Consider the following 17022-nt stretch of genomic DNA (forward strand, 5'->3'; position numbering starts at 1 on the left):
GGGGAACACAGGACCCTTTCTCTAAAAAAGGGTTCTATGTTCCATGTTCAATAAATGCGTTGTTTGCCAAATATCCGAAAAATACATTTTAAATCCAATATCTGCTGCCGACACCAATGTTGAGACGATAATATTGCGCATCTCTAATTTATATCGAGTTAAATGAATGAAAAAAATAATATTGACTTACAGTGAGTGGTTTCACCCAGTGGTGAAACCTTGGTACTGCAATAAAAAAAACAAAAAAAACAAAGCACAAACACATAAATGGCTGTTTAATCATGTTGCCGTCATTCTTTTGCTCTTTTTGGAAGTAATAATGTAACAATGGACTTGTTGTTGTGTTGTGAATCGTTTTATTGGATCCACGGTTGTTGTTGTGCAATGATGCGTCAGCATTTCTACCTCAGGGTCTCCAGAGCACAGAGCTCAGGTCTGTATGTCAACATACACACACACTTTCTGACCCTCCCCCTGGACAGAGAGCTTTTTTCCCCCTCAGTACTGAAGTCAGTTAGTGTTCAGTGGACGTTTGGTCATGTCTGGACTGCTGCGTGTTCATCTGCTGCTGCTGCTGTCGGGCTGCGTCTGCCTCTGGCTGCCCAGTCTGAGCCGGGCAGCTCTGGTCATCTCTGAGGACCATGAAGCTCCACAGGTGAACTCACTCACACACACACACACACACACACACACTGATCTTTTTGTTCCCTGACTTTAATCCAAACCTTTTTCAGAAATTGAGTTTAACTCAGTCCCTATTTGTTTTTATCGAGTACTTTCCAGGACCAATTCCCTCAAAGTCAAGGACTTAAGATGGGAGGGCGACTTGTCAACAAGTGATTGTCTTTCAAGCAGCTGAAATATGAAAGAGCTTGTTTTCAAACGCTACGATTCATTTAATTATCGATTAATAATTAATGAATCTTTACAGCCCATAATTACAATTAGTAAAATATTTCACTATTACATTTACTGCAGTTTAACTGTAGAGTGTGGGGGTGTGTTTGTCTTGTGTGGGGGCATCATGGCCGTTGAACTCACTCTGCTGTGTTTGCGCTTCAGGAGACGAGAGGAGCTGCCAGGTCACTGCAGGTATTTGATAGAAACGCATTCACACACAGAAATTCAGTTGGCTTAAACCACAATATTGTAAATAAACTGAAAAATACTGAAATACTTAGTTTTTCCTTTGTTTTTCTTACAGAAAAGAAGCGCCAACGAGGCTACGGTAAGATAATTTTGCTTGATGTTCATGTCGGGACTCTTGTGTCACATATGAAGTTTCGAGGCGATCGATCAATGTATGGCGAAGTTATGGGGCGCTTCCTGTTTCATGGCGAATGGATGCAATTCACCAAATCTGAGAAAACCTTTGATGCATGGATAAAAAAAATTATGCATTTTTTATGTTGGTATTTACGAAACGTGCAAATCACCAAGATATATTGTGAGCTTTCCACTCACTGGGGTTCCGGAAGGACGACGAGATGGCTGAGAGTGAGTAAATTGACCAGTTTATTGCAACAGAAATAACCAAAACAAACAAAGGTAGACAGTGTTGCTGCGTCCGTGCTCTGCTGCGCTTTCTCCGCAAATGTTCACTTTTCTTCTCTCCGTCTCTCCGTCTCTCTCTCTCTCTCTTTCTCTCTGTCCGTGTGTGGACCCAGCCTACTGCAAGAGACCAGAACCAGGTTACAAACGTGCTTATATAGCTGACTGATTACCTGATTCTGTCCAGCTGTCTGATCACCGGCTGAGCCACTCCTCCCTTCTCTCCAGCAGCCGTCGCTCTAACCAAGCCCCACTGCCACATACCCCCACCGCCCGACTTAGGCCGGCACCCCGCCGGCCGCAAGCCCACTCCCCCCCCCCCTCCGCAGAGCGGGAGAGGAAGTCGGCCACGGCCATGCGGTTCCCCGGCCTATGGATCACCTTGAACCGGAAAGGCTGTAACGCCAGATACCAGCGAGTGATCGGCGCGTTGGCATCTTTCATGCGGTGGAGCCATTGGATCGGGGCATGGTCCGACCAGAGGGTGAATGGGCGTCCCAGGAGATAGTAGCGGAGGGCACCGACCGCCCACCGTATGGCGAGGCACTCTTTCTCCACCGTACTGTAGCTCACCTCCCGCTGAGCTAGCTTCCGGCTGATGTACAGTACGGGGCGGTCGACCCCCTCCACCTCCTGGGACAAAACAGCCCCCAGCCCGCTGTTCGAGGCGTCGGTCTGCAGGATGAAAGGGAGAGAAAAGTAAGGTGTATATAAAAGTGGCTCCCCACAGAGGGCTTGCTTTACCCTCTCAAACGCCAGCTGACACGGCTCCGTCCACTGGACCGGATCTGAGGCACCTTTTCGGGTCAGGTCGGTTAGGGGGCTGACCAGCTCCGAGAAGGCCGGGATGAACCTCCTATAGTAACCGGCCAGCCCCAGAAACCTCCTAACCTCTTTTTTGGACTTGGGTCTTGGGCAGGCTGCAACCGCTGCGGTCTTTTGTATCTGTGGCCGCACCTGCCCTCCCCCCAAGTGGTACCCCAAATACCGTACCTCCCTCCGTCCAACTGCACACTTCCTTGGATTGGCCGTGAGCCCCGCCTTCCTCAGGGACTGCTCCCACCTGCTGCATATGCTGCTCCCAGGTCTCACTATGGATGATGACATCATCCAAGTAGGCCGCAGCATATGCAGAGTGAGGCCGCAACACCCGGTCCATGAGGCGCTGGAACGTAGCTGGGGCCCCGAACAAACCAAACGGAAGCGTGACAAATTGGTACAAACCATACGGAGTGGAGAAGGCCGTTTTCTCCCTGGACTCTGGCGACAAGGGAATCTGCCAGTAGCCCTTGGTCAAATCCAGTGTCGTGAAAAAGCGAGCCGTGCCCAGCCGATCCAGGAGTTCGTCGACCCGGGGCATTGGATAGGCATCGAATTTGGACACCTCGTTGACTCTACGGTAGTCCACACAGAACCGTATTGACCCATCGGACTTGCGAACCAGTACAATGGGGCAACACCAGTCACTGTTGGACTCTTCTATTACCCCCATCTCTAACATGGCCTGAAGTTCTGCCTGAACAGTTTTCCTCTTGTGTTCTGGCAGCCGATAGGGTCGTGAACGCACTGTCACACCCGGGGAAGTTTCTATGTGGTGGTGTATGAGGTTCGTGCGCCCTGGCAGGGGAGAGAACACGTCGGCAAACTGCCGCTGCAACGAAGCCACGTCTGCTCTCTGGCCCGGCGAGAGATGATCGTCAACGGGGACCGGCGCCGACCTGTTTGATTTAGTCACCTCCGGTCCCAGTTCATCTCTCTCAATCACCGTGGTGGCCAGAGAAACAGACGCCACCTCCCTCCAGGCTTTGAGGAGGTTAAGGTGGTAAATCTGTGTTGCTCCGCCCCTGTCAGAACGCACAACTTCATAGTCGACATCCCCCACTCGCCGTGTGACCACAAAGGGCCCTTGCCACTTGGCGAGTAATTTGGAGCTAGACGATGGTAGCAATAGAAGCACTTTATCTCCCGGTGAAAACTGTCTAAGTTTAGCCCCTCTGTTGTACAGCCGCTGTTGACGTCCCTGGGCCTGGAGCAAATTCTCCCGTGATAACTGACCCAGTGAATGGAGCTTTCGCAGGTCCAGGACGTGCTGTACGTCGTTTTTACTGGTGCTTGGACCTGCCTCCCAGTTTTCCTTAACCAGGTCCAAGACACCCCGAGGTTTTCTGCCAAACAAGAGTTCAAAGGGCGAAAAACCCTTGGAGGCCTGGGGCACCTCCCTCACTGCAAACAACAGAGGGTCCAACCATTTATCCCAATTACGACTATCCTCGTGCACGAACTTACGAATCATGTTCTTTAGTGTTTTGTTAAACCGCTCCACCGGGCCGTCAGTCTGGGGATGGTACACACTAGTCCGAATTGAGCGGACGCCCAGTAATTCGTATAGTTCGCGTAGTGTACGTGACATAAACGATGTGCCCTGGTCAGTCAGGATCTCTTTCGGGATCCCAACTCGGGAGATGACCTGAAACAGTGCCTGTGCAACACTCTTCGCCGAGATGCTGCGCAGGGGCACTGCCTCGGGATAGCGCGTTGCATAGTCCACTAGAACTAATACAAAGCGATATCCCCGTGCGCTCCGGTCTAATGGCCCGATGAGGTCCATGGCAAGTCTATCAAAAGGGACCTCCATTAACGGTAATGGGCGCAAGGGCGCTTTTGGGGTGGCCGGAGGGTTGAGTAATTGACATTCGCGGCAGGATGCACACCACCGACTTACATCCGCCCGAATGCCCGGCCAATAAAATCGGGCCATGATCCGGTTCAGTGTCTTATCATATCCGAGGTGACCCGCCATGGGGTTGTGGTGAGCCGCCTGGAAAATAGTTTCTCGGCGGCTTTTTGGGACTAACAACTGGGAGAGCTCTTCCCCTGTTTGAGTGTCACGACTCACTCTGTATAATCGGTCTTTAACGACCACAAAGTAGGGGTGAGTGAGTGCTGCGTTAGGGTGAACCGGACAACCATCAATTTCCATCACTTGGTCAAAGGCGTGGCGGAGGGTCTCATCCCGAGACTGTGCAAGTGGAAAATCTTCCATGGGAGCCATCTGTGCCCCCCCCCCAGCAGCGTCGGGACGCGGCACCTCCGCCTCACCACAAAGGACAGCACATAACCCACATTTCCCTGACTTACGTGACCGCTCCCTCATGGTTTCCCCCGCTAAGCTCGTAAACCCCGGCCAATTTGTTCCCAAAATTAGAGGGTGCGTGAGGCGAGTACTAACTCCAGCCTTTACTCTATGTTTTTTTCCCTTAAAATAAATTTCCAGAGCCACCACTGGATAATCGTGAATATCCCCATGCACACACCTCACCCTCACCCACGATGCCTCCAACAATGCCCCGGGTCGAACCAAGCGCTGATGGATCATGGTCTGTTCACAACCAGTATCCGGCAGAGCTTGGTGTGTACCCCCTTGTATACATACCGGTATACGGTACGTCCCTCCCGAACCGGGGGAGGCGGCCGGCGGCCCAGCAACCCGAACCACTTGCCCCACTTCCATGAGTGGGCACTCAGCTCTGATGTGGCCGGGCTGCCCACACCGCCAGCACACCTGCCCTGGCGTCTGAGGAGCCCCCCGGGGTGCCAGGTGATCAGACACGTAGGCTGGGCCCTGTGGGAAAGACGGCAGAGAGTAATTAGTGGACCGGAGCGATGCATGCTCCGGCTGTGTGTGTGTGGGGTTGTGTGTGTGTGGGTGTGGGTGTGGTGCAGGAGCCACTGCCGCTGCCGCTGGGAACCTCCTCCTCGGGGCTGGGGTAGGACGGCCTGCAGGGGTCGTCGCTGGCTTGGTTTCCTCCCTCATGCTCCGCCGGGGAAGAGAGAGATGGTCCTCCGCGAGGACGATCGCTGCCTCGATGTTGGCGGGGCGGTGGCACTGGACCCAATTGGCCGTAGATGATGGTAATCCCGCGATGAACTGCTCCAGTGCCACCTGTCCAACGACGTCCTCGGCGGAGTGGGTCCCCGGCTGGAGCCAGCGCCTCGCTGCGTCCAGGAGCTGCTGCGCATATGCAAAGGGGCGCCCGGCTTCTTCAAACGAGAGCCCCCTGAACCGCCACCGGTGTCCCTCCGACGTACTGCCCAGCCGGTCCAGGATGGCTCTCCTCAGCTGTGTGTAGTTGTGGCGCGCGGCCGCCGGCAGGCTGTGCACGGCCAGCTGCGCCACGTCGGTGAGCAGTGGAAGAAGCCGGACCGCTCTCTCCTCCTCCGGCCACCCACACGCATCCGCCGTGCCATCAAATATGTCCAAATATGCCTCCGGATCATCTTCTGCGGTCATCCGCTGTAGGGCGATGGGCGGAGATCGGCCCCGACCGGGCTCCGGATCAGCGCTGTGGGCAGCCGGGCGTTGCAGCAGCTCCCGCAGGAGTGCACGATTGTCCCGATGTGATGCCGCAATGTCGGCGAGGAGCTGGGACTGCTGCTGCTGCAGCGTTGTAGTGCTCTCCTGCATTGCAGCGAGGTGCTGAAGGGCCAGCGACAGCGGAGATTGTCCTTCCATGGTCCCTGCTCAGGTGCCAATGTGAGCTTTCCACTCACTGGGGTTCCGGAAGGACGACGAGATGGCTGAGAGTGAGTAAATTGACCAGTTTATTGCAACAGAAATAACCAAAACAAACAAAGGTAGACAGAGTTGCTGCGTTCGCGCTCTGCTGCGCTTTCTCCGCAAATGTTCACTTTTCTTCTCTCCGTCTCTCCGTCTCTCTCTCTCTCTCTTTCTCTCTGTCCGTGTGTGGACCCAGCCTACTGCAAGAGACCAGAACCAGGTTACAAACGTGCTTATATAGCTGACTGATTATCTGATTCTGTCCAGCTGTCTGATCACCGGCTGAGCCACTCCTCCCTTCTCTCCAGCAGCCGTCGCTCTAACCAAGCCCCACTGCCACATATATATATATATATATATATATATATATATATATATATATATATATATATATATATATATATATATATTCAATGGCTTTAATGGCTAGAAAAACATCTGTGTCAGACTCTGGTATCAGCACTGGTTTTTGCTGAAAGACACATTGACATTGAAGCATTTAGGATTTTCAGCTTTTACCCAAAGCGACTTCCAAACAGGAAGAAACTGCATAAAAGAAGTCTTGGAAAGAAATCCACTAGATAGGAAGTGAGTGGACTGACAGAGGGTGAGGGTGCCGGGGTGGATCCAAGTGCAGAAGGAGATAAGGGTTAAGGTAAGTGCTAGGACAGACAATGCTCTTGGTACACCCCTGTTCTGGTGGCACTCCGTAGGTCATTCTACCAGCGTGGAAAGACACATGAAGTAATCGAGGGGCAACATAAGCCTTTATACCCATGAAGGACTTTGTAGGCTAGCATCGGTTATTTGAATTGGACGCGGGCGGCTAACAGTAGCCAGTGGAGCTCAGTTAACAGAGGGGTGTGGCATGTGCCCTTGTAGGCCGATTGAAGACCAGGCGCGGCCACCACGTTCTGGACCATCTGTAGTGGTTTCACAGCACAAGTCAGGAGACCTGTTATCAGGGCATTGTAGTAGTCAAGGCAGGAGACGATCAAAGCCTGTGCTAGGATCTGGGTAGCTTGTTGAGTTCAGTACGGTCTGATTTGTCTTATATTGAATGCAACACATGGTACAGAGTCCTCTCTAGTTAAAAGGTCCTGAGATTGACTGACCAGAATGCAAAATTGTCTTTGCTGAGCAGCCAACATGTTGTGTCCATGTCCTTCTCCTTCTGCGTCAGGTGGAGGTTCACAGCGTCACCGTGGACTGCACTGTGACGTCTCGTTTCGCCCGCACCGTCATGACGTCCGTGGCTCTGAACAAAGCAAACACCTCGCAGGAAATCTTCTTTGAAGTGGACCTGCCCAAGACGGCCTTCATCACCAACTTCAGCATGTCTGTGCCTCTACACACTCTAAACTTCCACTGTCTCCACACTCGCAGAACTTTTCTTCCTGAAAACAAGCTGAATTTTATTGTCTTGTGGCGTCTTTGTCCGTCTTTGTGCCTCGCAGGGAAATTGAAGGTCGGGTGTATGTTGGGGATGTGAAGGAGAAAGAAAAAGCCAAGAAACAGTACGAGAAAGCTGTTTCCTCTGGACAGACTGCTGGACTGGTCAAGTGAGTCGGTCAAGATGAAAATACATAAAAATGGAACAACAAAATATGAGTCAAAAGCAATAGGGCCAATTCCTATCTTAACCCTCAAGCTCAACCCTTAATCTTAACTGGCCCTCAAAACCAAGTGTTATTATTTTGTCACTTAGAAATGGGACACCCCTTAAATGCAGATATGTCTTCAGACTGTAGGGGGCAGAATAACGCGGAAGCTGCGTCCAGTCTGTCAACTCCAAAAAAGAAGAAGAACACATTTACGTCACGATTATTTATTACGATCTGTCAGTCAAGTTATTAGGTTGTCAGTTAGTTATAAGATGATACTCATACAAATACCTTTACCTCTTTACTAAAACCGCTGTAATTTCACTCTGCTTCATTTCAACAGCATCAGACTTTGCACAGCTCATGTCCACATGTTGTTACATGACCTCCATGTGTTTTTAATGTCCTACTGCATATTTCAGGGCCTCTGGGAGAAAGATGGAGAAGTTTTCAGTGTCTGTCAACATCGCGGCTCAAAGTAACGTGACCTTCGTTCTGACCCACGAGGAGCTGCTTCAGAGGAAACTGGGCCAATATGAGATTCTAACACGAGTTAAACCCAAATCACGGGTGCAGAAATTCCAGGTGTGTCTCTGCTCGTGATTCAAATCTCACGCTGAATTCATTCACAATGGTCACTTTAAGACTTGATAGTGGGTGGACCTAACACTTGTTGCTAGTGGTAGCTAGCTAAGTTAGCAGGGCAGTGTCTGTCATGGCTAACTACGCAGCAAGAGTTGCTCACGTTGCTATAGTTGTTGGATACACATTTTCTGACAACAAACCTCAGTCATGGTGTTTTAGCCTGATATTTATCGTGATTTGATTAACTTGACCTGATCAGCTGACACTCACTGGAAAGTTGTGCTAAACACAACGTGAGCAAACACAACGGACCCACAAGTTTCTGGTTATACCGCCACTAAGCGTCACAGGGGTTTTATTTGTTTCTGTGTTGAAACAGATCATGGCCAACATCTACGAGCCACAGGGCATCTTGTTTGTTGATGCACACGCAACCTTCCTCAGCAATGACCTGCTCCCCCTGGTGGAGAAAACTGTCACAGACAAAAAGGTGAGCAATAAGAAAGGCCTTCAAATATTCATGGTTGTTCATTAGTTTCCTTTAATTTTGTCTTCACATTTACTACGTTTTGTGTTCATGTCCTCCTCAGGCACATATCTCCTTCTCACCAACGATGGAGCAGCAGAGGAAGTGTCCAGACTGTGATGGAACGCTCATCGATGGAGATTTCATCATCAAATACGACGTAAACAGAGGAAAGAGCTTTGGGGACCTTCAGGTCAGCTGTCAATCAACAATCTGTGATGACATGTAACTGTAGAGCGAGGTTTGCTGTCAGACTGACTATATCTGAACATTATTATATCCAACGTTATTCCAGACCGGCATCGCTGTGACATCTTCAGCTTTCTAATAAAATCTCCCTCATTCTACACTGGAGATCATCACAATAAAAGCATGCAAAATAAACATGCCCTGAACTTTGTCAAAAAACATTGAGGTTTTATTCAAGTGTAACTAAACCCGTTCTTCAGAGGCTAACTCCACCCAACGTCATTTTAATTCTTATATTTGGGACTCTGGAGGCCTCACTCATGTTTCTGTGGTCCGCCTCAGTCTAAGTACAGGAGATAAAACACTCGATATTGACTTCCGCACTCATTGTTAAGTCACAATGAGACATTCCTGGAATTGTTGTCTCGCAGAGCTCCGCTTTGTCCCTAAAAAACGCGAAAGTGCAGGCGAGGGCAATAATATCCAGAAGATCTGAAGTCTGCAAAGTGTTCTATTCTTGTCTGCACAGTGCAGCACAGAGTTCTACACAAACTGTTTACGTAACCGGACCGGGTTTTTTCAGAGATCTCGATGAGCCCGAGATTACGATAAAACACAGCGTTCTCAGCAGTGGCTTAACTGTTGGTTTTGAACCTTCAGGGCTTCATAAACAAGGTAATGACGCAGACAACACTAAAAAACAGCGCTAATTGGAACGCGCGGTCTAGGTCCACTTTAAGGTATTTTTACCAAAGCATGTCACAGACATGTCCATTAGGACACCAGGGAACTCTGTTAACTTGTAGAAATAGAGTTTAATATGTCTACTTTAACCTCTTCTTCCCTGACCCTCTTTTTGGAGTCCCTGCTCGAAAATGACATGCCCAAACTAAATAGAGTAAACCTCTGCAGTTACAAGCTCTATGTGGATTATCTTGGTATCAGATAACACTTGTGAGATTCCACCAGAGGTGTAAGTTTCACTGTAGATGCCACTGTGTCAGAGTAAATGCACATGGAACACAGCATAACTGAAGGACTTTTTTTTTCTCTCGCCTAAAAAAATATTGCATTTTAAAGCAAATAACACCTTTAAAATATGCAGTAGGAGCTTAAAAACACATGGAGGTCATGTAACAACATGTGGACATGAGCTGTGTAAAGTCTGATGCTGCTGAAATTAAGCAGAGTGAAATTACAGAGGTTTTAGTAAAGAGATGTCTGGGCGTTCTCACTTTTGGCTCAGCTTGGCACCATCTGTGCCATTTGAGATTTCTTAGGTACCAAATTATTAAAAACCCATTTAATTTTATTTACATGTCAATATTGGTCTAAAAATTACTTGTTTTGAAATAAAAAAATAAATAATCGAGTGTGCGGTGCGTATAACAACTCTGCAGCTCTGCAGCACCTTCAGTTACGCAGCGCCATAGCTCTGGCTTACCTTGGTCAATTAGGGTGATTGACAGCTCATTTTAAACCTCTAAACCGGTAGCTGAGTTTCTGACCTTTCTGTGGGTATGCAGCATGTCTGTGTTTGTTAAAGTTAGATATGGTTTTATGACGCTTTTGTCGCTGCGTCTGACGCTGCCCCCGATCCCGGGGGCAACCGTGAAGAAGAGGTTAAACAATTTGTTTGTGATTCTCTTTCCCTCAGATTGTGAACGGGTATTTTGTCCACTTCTTTGCGCCTCCTGACCTGCGCAGAGTCCCAAAGAATGTGGTATTTGTAATTGACATAAGCGGATCTATGTCCGGGAGAAAGATGGATCAGGTGAGCGACTGCTGAGGCGACTGTAAAAAATATCAACGCACACACTTGTACCTCTGACCTTTTGACCTCTGACCCTTTCTAGACACGAGAGGCGATGTTGCAAATCGTCAAAGACCTCCACGAGGACGACCACTTTGCCCTCATCAAGTTTGATGGCAGAATTTACACCTGGAGGGACTCACTCAGCAAAGCAACCAAAGAAAATTTAACTGAGGCCATTAAATATGTGGAGGGCCTCCAGAGTGAAGGAAGTCAGTGGCGAAATATGACTTGGGCTCCAAACGCTGTCCTTCTGTGTCACAAACGATATATTTTGACTCTCGATTGCATGTTTTACTTTCAGTGACCAACATCAACGACGCAGTGTTAAGAGCGGTGAACATGCTGATCAAAGACAGGCAGGAGAAGAAGCTCCCTGAGAGGAGCGTTGATATTATCATTTTACTGACTGATGGGATGCCAAATGTTGGTGAGTAACTGGAGTTTGTACGTGAATACTCACATTTTAATGATGAGCTTTATGGACCTTAGTTTAGAAGTAACTAAGTAAGGACTTTCTTATTTTTGTGTGGCACAACTAGCATTCACGTCCTTCACGTATCACAAAGGAACACTTTAAACTATTGCTCTTAAGCCACTTTGCTCGTGCTTTGCTTGTGGACGGTTTAATGAATTCAACGAAATAAAGAATGGATAAAAGTAGGCAATATCATAGGACTGCAATGATTAAACTCGAAAAACTCTGCCTCGAATATTATTTTAATTTCTATCTCGTGCAGCCTGTTCCACAGGCGCAGGGATCATTGTTCCACACGGGCCGTTTTAGCAGACGCACACCCGGATTTCAGCTGTCGCGATGGGGGAGACGGAGAGTGAAACAGGCCGTAAAACTGGCGTACCACAACAGCACGTCCTCATTGATTCAGCATCTGAGCCGAGAGTATCCAGTCGCTAATGCTAACGTAAACGTTGATGTTAGCCGATTTAATGTAGCTTACTAGGGCTGCAGTTATCGAATAGTTTCGTAATCGAGTATTCTGCCGAGTAATCAGATTTTTTTTTTTTTATTTATTAAAAAGAAACAATAATAATAGTTTTGCATTTTCCATCTGCGATTAATCGAATAATAATTGTTCGAATACTCACACAACTATATCAACTGTAACTTGGGACACAAACTTAGACCAAAAACAACACTTGATCGTAATTAGCTGTGTGTTTACCAGCAGCATCGATCAGTCATCTTCTGTATCTTCTGTTATCTGTAGGTCGTACCTATGTTTCCCGGATCCTATGTTCCCCGGCTCCTATGTTCCCCGATCGGGGAGCATCGACCTTTTTTTAAAAAAAGGGTCGATGTTCCCTACTTTGTGGAAGCCTGGGTGTGGAGCTCCAGGGTAAAGGGGTAGGGGTAGGTTAGGGTTAGGGTTAGGGTTAGGGTTAGGGTTAGGGTAAGGGGTAGGGTCCTATGTTCCCCGGGTCCTTTTGGGTGAACAGCGGGGAACATAGAACCCTTTTTTAGAGAAAGGGTCCTATGTTCCCCGCTTTGTATGAGACCGGGGAACATAGGACCCGGGGGAACGATTTTCGCGAGATGTTTTCTTCATCCAAAAGGGGGCATAACAGAAAATAATTGAGAAGCACTGGATTAGACCAAGTGCTGACTGCGCACAAGATGCCTGTTTCTCTAGAAGTTAGAGCTTAGATTGGGCCCAAAAAATCAGGGCCGACCCGAGCCTGTGCACGTTTTCTCCGAGCCCGACCCGGACCCGACACATTAACCGTAATTGAACGCATATGTTGCTAATGACGATACACTTCCTGGTTTTTAAATGACGCGTTCACGGCTGCAGGTTTTTACACCTTCACACAATACGACGTGCTATACCATACACACGGACACGACGAGGGAGAAAAAATACAAATGCTTGATCAAGGGCCTGACCCGAGGATAGTGGCGGGAAATATTGGTCGGGCTCGGGCACGGAATCTAAACTCTACTAGAAGTTGTGTTATCTTCCAAATGTGCTGTCCTAAACCTACCAAACAACTGACTTCAAGTGGAAGCCTTGCACAAATATATATATATATATATGTATATGTAGGATTTTAAACCGTTGCATGTTGTATCTGTGACTTTAAAGGAGAGTCAAACACTCAGAATATCCAGGAGAATGTGCGCTCTGCAACTGGAGGGAAAATGTCTCTGTTCTCTCTTGGATTTGGTAACAGCGTGGATTACGCTTTCCTGGACGTGATGAGCAAACAAAACAAAGGGCTCGCCCGCAGAATATACGAAGCTTCAGATGCAACGCTTCAACTCCAGGTGAAAGCTTTAGAATATGATTAATAGTTTTCTCTTCATTGTGGACAGTGCTTTATGAGTCACTTGTCAAGGTTGAAGCCTGTCAAGGAAACCGTTTGAAAGATGTGCAATAAACTGTATGTTACATTTCTACCAATAACTTATCCAAACACCATCAAGTGGGCACTGGCCTTAGTTATTTACCTGCTCATGTTGAAGCCTGTCAAAATTGTTGGACAGTTTTGCAAGTACAGGTACCTGGCCAATCACAAGACAGTTGAGAAAGCTGTCGTTGGCTGGCCAATCACAACACAGTCTGTCTTCTGGGGTGAGATTTCAGTCTGAAACAGCGCGGCTGACTAGAGCTTCAGTGAGGAGATATTTTGATCGGCTCGTTTGAAGCAGCTAGGAGGTTTTTGACCATGAAAACAAGTTAATGTATGTAAGCAGACCTCCATAACTCACATATATGTGCGACAGGACCACTCTATGGGAGCTTTAATAAACACAGAGTTACCAAATAAGGAAGTAGCAGACCAGCAGTGAAATCTATATGTCAGTAAAAATACTTTATTATCTCTTTAAATCACATTGTACCAGCTTCGTCACCTTCATCCACAATTATAAACATCTGTAAAAACCTGTGTACAAACTTTGTTTGCGTGCTTTTATTTCAGGGCTTCTATGATGAAGTTGCCAGTCCTCTGCTTCTGGAGGTGGACCTGCGTTATCCTGACAACACAGTGGATATGTTGACCACAAACCACTTCAGCCAGTTGTTTAACGGCTCAGAGATCGTGGTGGCTGGTCGGCTGACCGACAACGACCTGGACAACTTCATGGTGGACGTGATGGGTCAGGGGGTGAGAAGAAGAAGAAGACAACTGCAGAAATGACTGCTGTGTCTGTTATTTACTTTGTTGATTTGACGTAAACTCTTCCCTGTAGTTTGAGGAGGAGTACAAAGCACAGGGTCTGGCCAGTCCTGTGAACTGGACCGACATATACCCAGATGAGGAGTACATCTTTGGGGATTTCACAGAGCGTCTGTGGGCCTATCTGACCATCCAGCAGTTACTGGAGACGAGGTATTATTGAAATAATTTTACAAAGGTCTCTACCAATAAAATTTATGTCTGCTTGAGTCCATGATGGCTCACGAACGTGTCGCCACTTTCTTAAAAAATCAGACTCTCGTGCACCGAAGTCCACGGAGAAAATCAATGATTTTACATCAGAGCACAGAGGCATTATTGATCATGTCAAATTTTGGTCAAAAAACATTAAAACTTTTTGTCAAATGTTGGACGACATACTATAGGATGACTTTTCTGTCAAATTTTGGACAATTATTTATTTATTTATTTTGTTGTTTGTCAAATATTGGACATGTTTTTTTTTTGACAAATTTGGGACAAAATTTTCTTTTTTTTCCTTTTGTCAAATTTTGGAGAGCGTATCAGTGTCTCAGGCTGGTTCACCGCTATTTCACTGCCATAACCTTTTGTTTTTACTTTTTTGTCAAATTGTATAAGTCATACTAATGTATACTTTTTTTGGTCAAATTATAGAAACATTTTTTTTTTACTTTTTTGTCAGATTTTGGACAAAACATTTTTTTTTCTTTTACTTTGTTGTCAATTTTTGGAGAGAGCCTATCAGCGCCTCAGGCTATTTCACTGCCACTGCCTTTTGTTGCAACCTTAAACAGCCATATTTGTCACTCCTGCAGTAAGAGTGGTCCCTCAGATGAGAAGGAAAACGCCACAGCCAGGGCATTGGACATGTCTCTGAAGTACAGCTTCGTCACCCCTCTCACCTCCATGGTGGTCATCAAGCCTGAGACTGAGGATGGAACAGACAGCCCTCTCATTGCAGACAAGCTGACTGAAGGTGAAGATGGAAATGAACGTTATTAGTATTATTATTATTATATTATGAACCTGCACCACTGGCTGTTGAATTGATATTTTCCAACATTATTTCTCTTTGCTCGACTATAACAGTGGTGGTTCGTGCTTCACTGTGAACTGTGGAAAGTAATAAGCTGTTGTTTTCTTTTATTTGGCAGAACAAAGACAAGCGGCAGAAAGAAGAGGTGAAACGGTCATACGTTTTTACCATAAAGCAAAAAAGATTTCTAGATTTATGTTAATGGACTGCACCAACTAACTTGGTTTTATCATTCCTGTATATAGGGTATTACCACACGCCTTCAAGCCCTCCAGTGTACGGTTTCTATCGTCTACCATCACCAACATATTTTGGTCAGTCATTTTTTGTTTTTCTCATACTGTGTGTTATTTGATGCTTTGTGAAAGTTTATTTACAGACATACATGTTCCTCAGAAGCTGACTTTAGTCATCCTCTGCGAAGGAGCTTGGCTGCTGTCTCTTAGCAGTGTTGTCTGTCCTCTACTGTTATTGTGATCATTTGCAGTGGATGGAGATCCTCATTTCATGATAGAGCTGCCAGAGAAAGAAGACGCTCTGTGCTTCAACATAAACGACAAACCAGGAACCATTTTCTCTCTGGTTAAAGACCCAGAATCAGGTCAGTCCTGAGTCCTGATCATCATCAAGACTACCTGGTCTCCTTCTTTTTGACTAATATTTGAATATTTATATGACTGAACATATCGTTTCCCTCAGGTATTTTGGTCAACGGCCAGATAATCGGAGACAAGAAAATCCCTCCTGATGGTCAAATTAACACGTATTTCTGGCGGTTTGGCATCGTCCACCAGACTCTGGGGGTGAGGCTGGAGGTGAGCACTCGTGACATCTCAGTGTTCCAGGACAGCAAATGGGTCAAACTGCTGTGGTCGGACTCTGCCTCTCTCAAAGGACTCAAGTGAGCGGCTGCACCATCACTTTCTCTTAGTGAGAGAAACATTTTCCTTTAACCAGTTCAGAATAATCTCCTCCTCCTCCTCCTCCCACAGTGTGGATCTTCTTGTGACCAAGGATCGCAGCCTGACGGTGACTCTGAAAGATTCGGTCAAGTTTGTCATCCTGCTACACAAAGTGTGGGAGAAGCATCCGTACCATCGGGACTATTTAGGTTTCTACACAGTGGACAGTCATCTCCTCCCCTCTGGTGTTCACGGCCTGCTGGGTACAAACATGACACTCTTAGCAGGAAGTAGATCATCACATGGTTTAAGATTATAGCAGCTCAAGAGTTATCCTGGTTATTCTGACATCCCTTTGTCAAGCACGTCAGAGAACTACAGTGGCTCAGCCCTAAAAAAGATGTTGACCTTCTTTGTTTGGGTAGTGAGTTTCTGCTTTAAATACTAAAAAGCACACTCCGACTGGTTTGTCTGTTTGGGCGACTGTAGAAACATGGTGGTGCAAGATGGTGGCCTCCATAAAGCAAGAAGCTTAGACTTACGGACAGTAGATTTAAGTTCTGACAATACACACTACCAAATGTAGTTTCCCTTCAAAGGGTTCGAGAATATTTACTCATTTATGAATCGGCTTGTCCTACAGGTCAGTTCTACCACGGGATTGAATATGAGGTGTCTGAGCTGCGTCCAGGTGAAGTCCCAGAGAAACCGGACGCCACCATGTTTGTGAAAGGCCAGCAGCTCAATGTGACCAGGTACATGCCTCAGATTGGTGGTTCCCAAACACTGAGTCGAGACCCACAGATGGGTTGCAAGAGATTTAGCCAAAAGGTCGCTATATTCTGTTTTAATCCAGTTTTTTTCCGTCCACAGAGGCTGGCAGAGAGACTTCAGGAACGACGTGAAGAACGGGGAAAACGTTCCCTGCTGGTTCATTCACAATAACGGAACCGGCCTCATCGATGGAGACGCGACAGACTACGTTGTGTCAGGACTTTTCAAAACTGTCTAAAACCAGGTTAAACATCGTTACCTACCGAAGACGTCATCAAAATGTAATGAAATGAACATTTCA

At 47.0% G+C, this 17022-nt stretch overlaps 1 protein-coding gene across 1 annotated transcript; it reads left to right on the top strand.

The window, feature by feature from the left end:
• Positions 1 to 538: 538 nt before the first annotated feature.
• Positions 539 to 16959, top strand: LOC310929289 (inter-alpha-trypsin inhibitor heavy chain H3-like; the record flags this gene model as incomplete). The annotated part of the gene is made up of 21 exons (XM_083892012.1): positions 539 to 655; positions 1063 to 1092; positions 1205 to 1228; positions 7293 to 7447; positions 7567 to 7671; positions 8136 to 8298; positions 8678 to 8788; positions 8889 to 9017; positions 10671 to 10787; positions 10870 to 11038; positions 11131 to 11256; positions 12932 to 13113; positions 13770 to 13955; positions 14041 to 14180; positions 14825 to 14985; positions 15164 to 15190; positions 15533 to 15646; positions 15745 to 15946; positions 16038 to 16210; positions 16591 to 16702; positions 16821 to 16959. The coding sequence occupies 21 exons, from the start codon at positions 539 to 541 to the stop codon at positions 16957 to 16959; spliced, it is 2682 nt and encodes an 893-aa protein (XP_083748138.1).
• Between the last annotated feature and the right edge of the window lie 63 nt (positions 16960 to 17022).

The sequence above is a fragment of the Microchirus variegatus genome (assembly GCF_963457635.1).
Source record: "Microchirus variegatus genome assembly, chromosome: 7".
Taxonomy (NCBI): Eukaryota; Metazoa; Chordata; class Actinopteri; order Pleuronectiformes; family Soleidae; genus Microchirus; species Microchirus variegatus.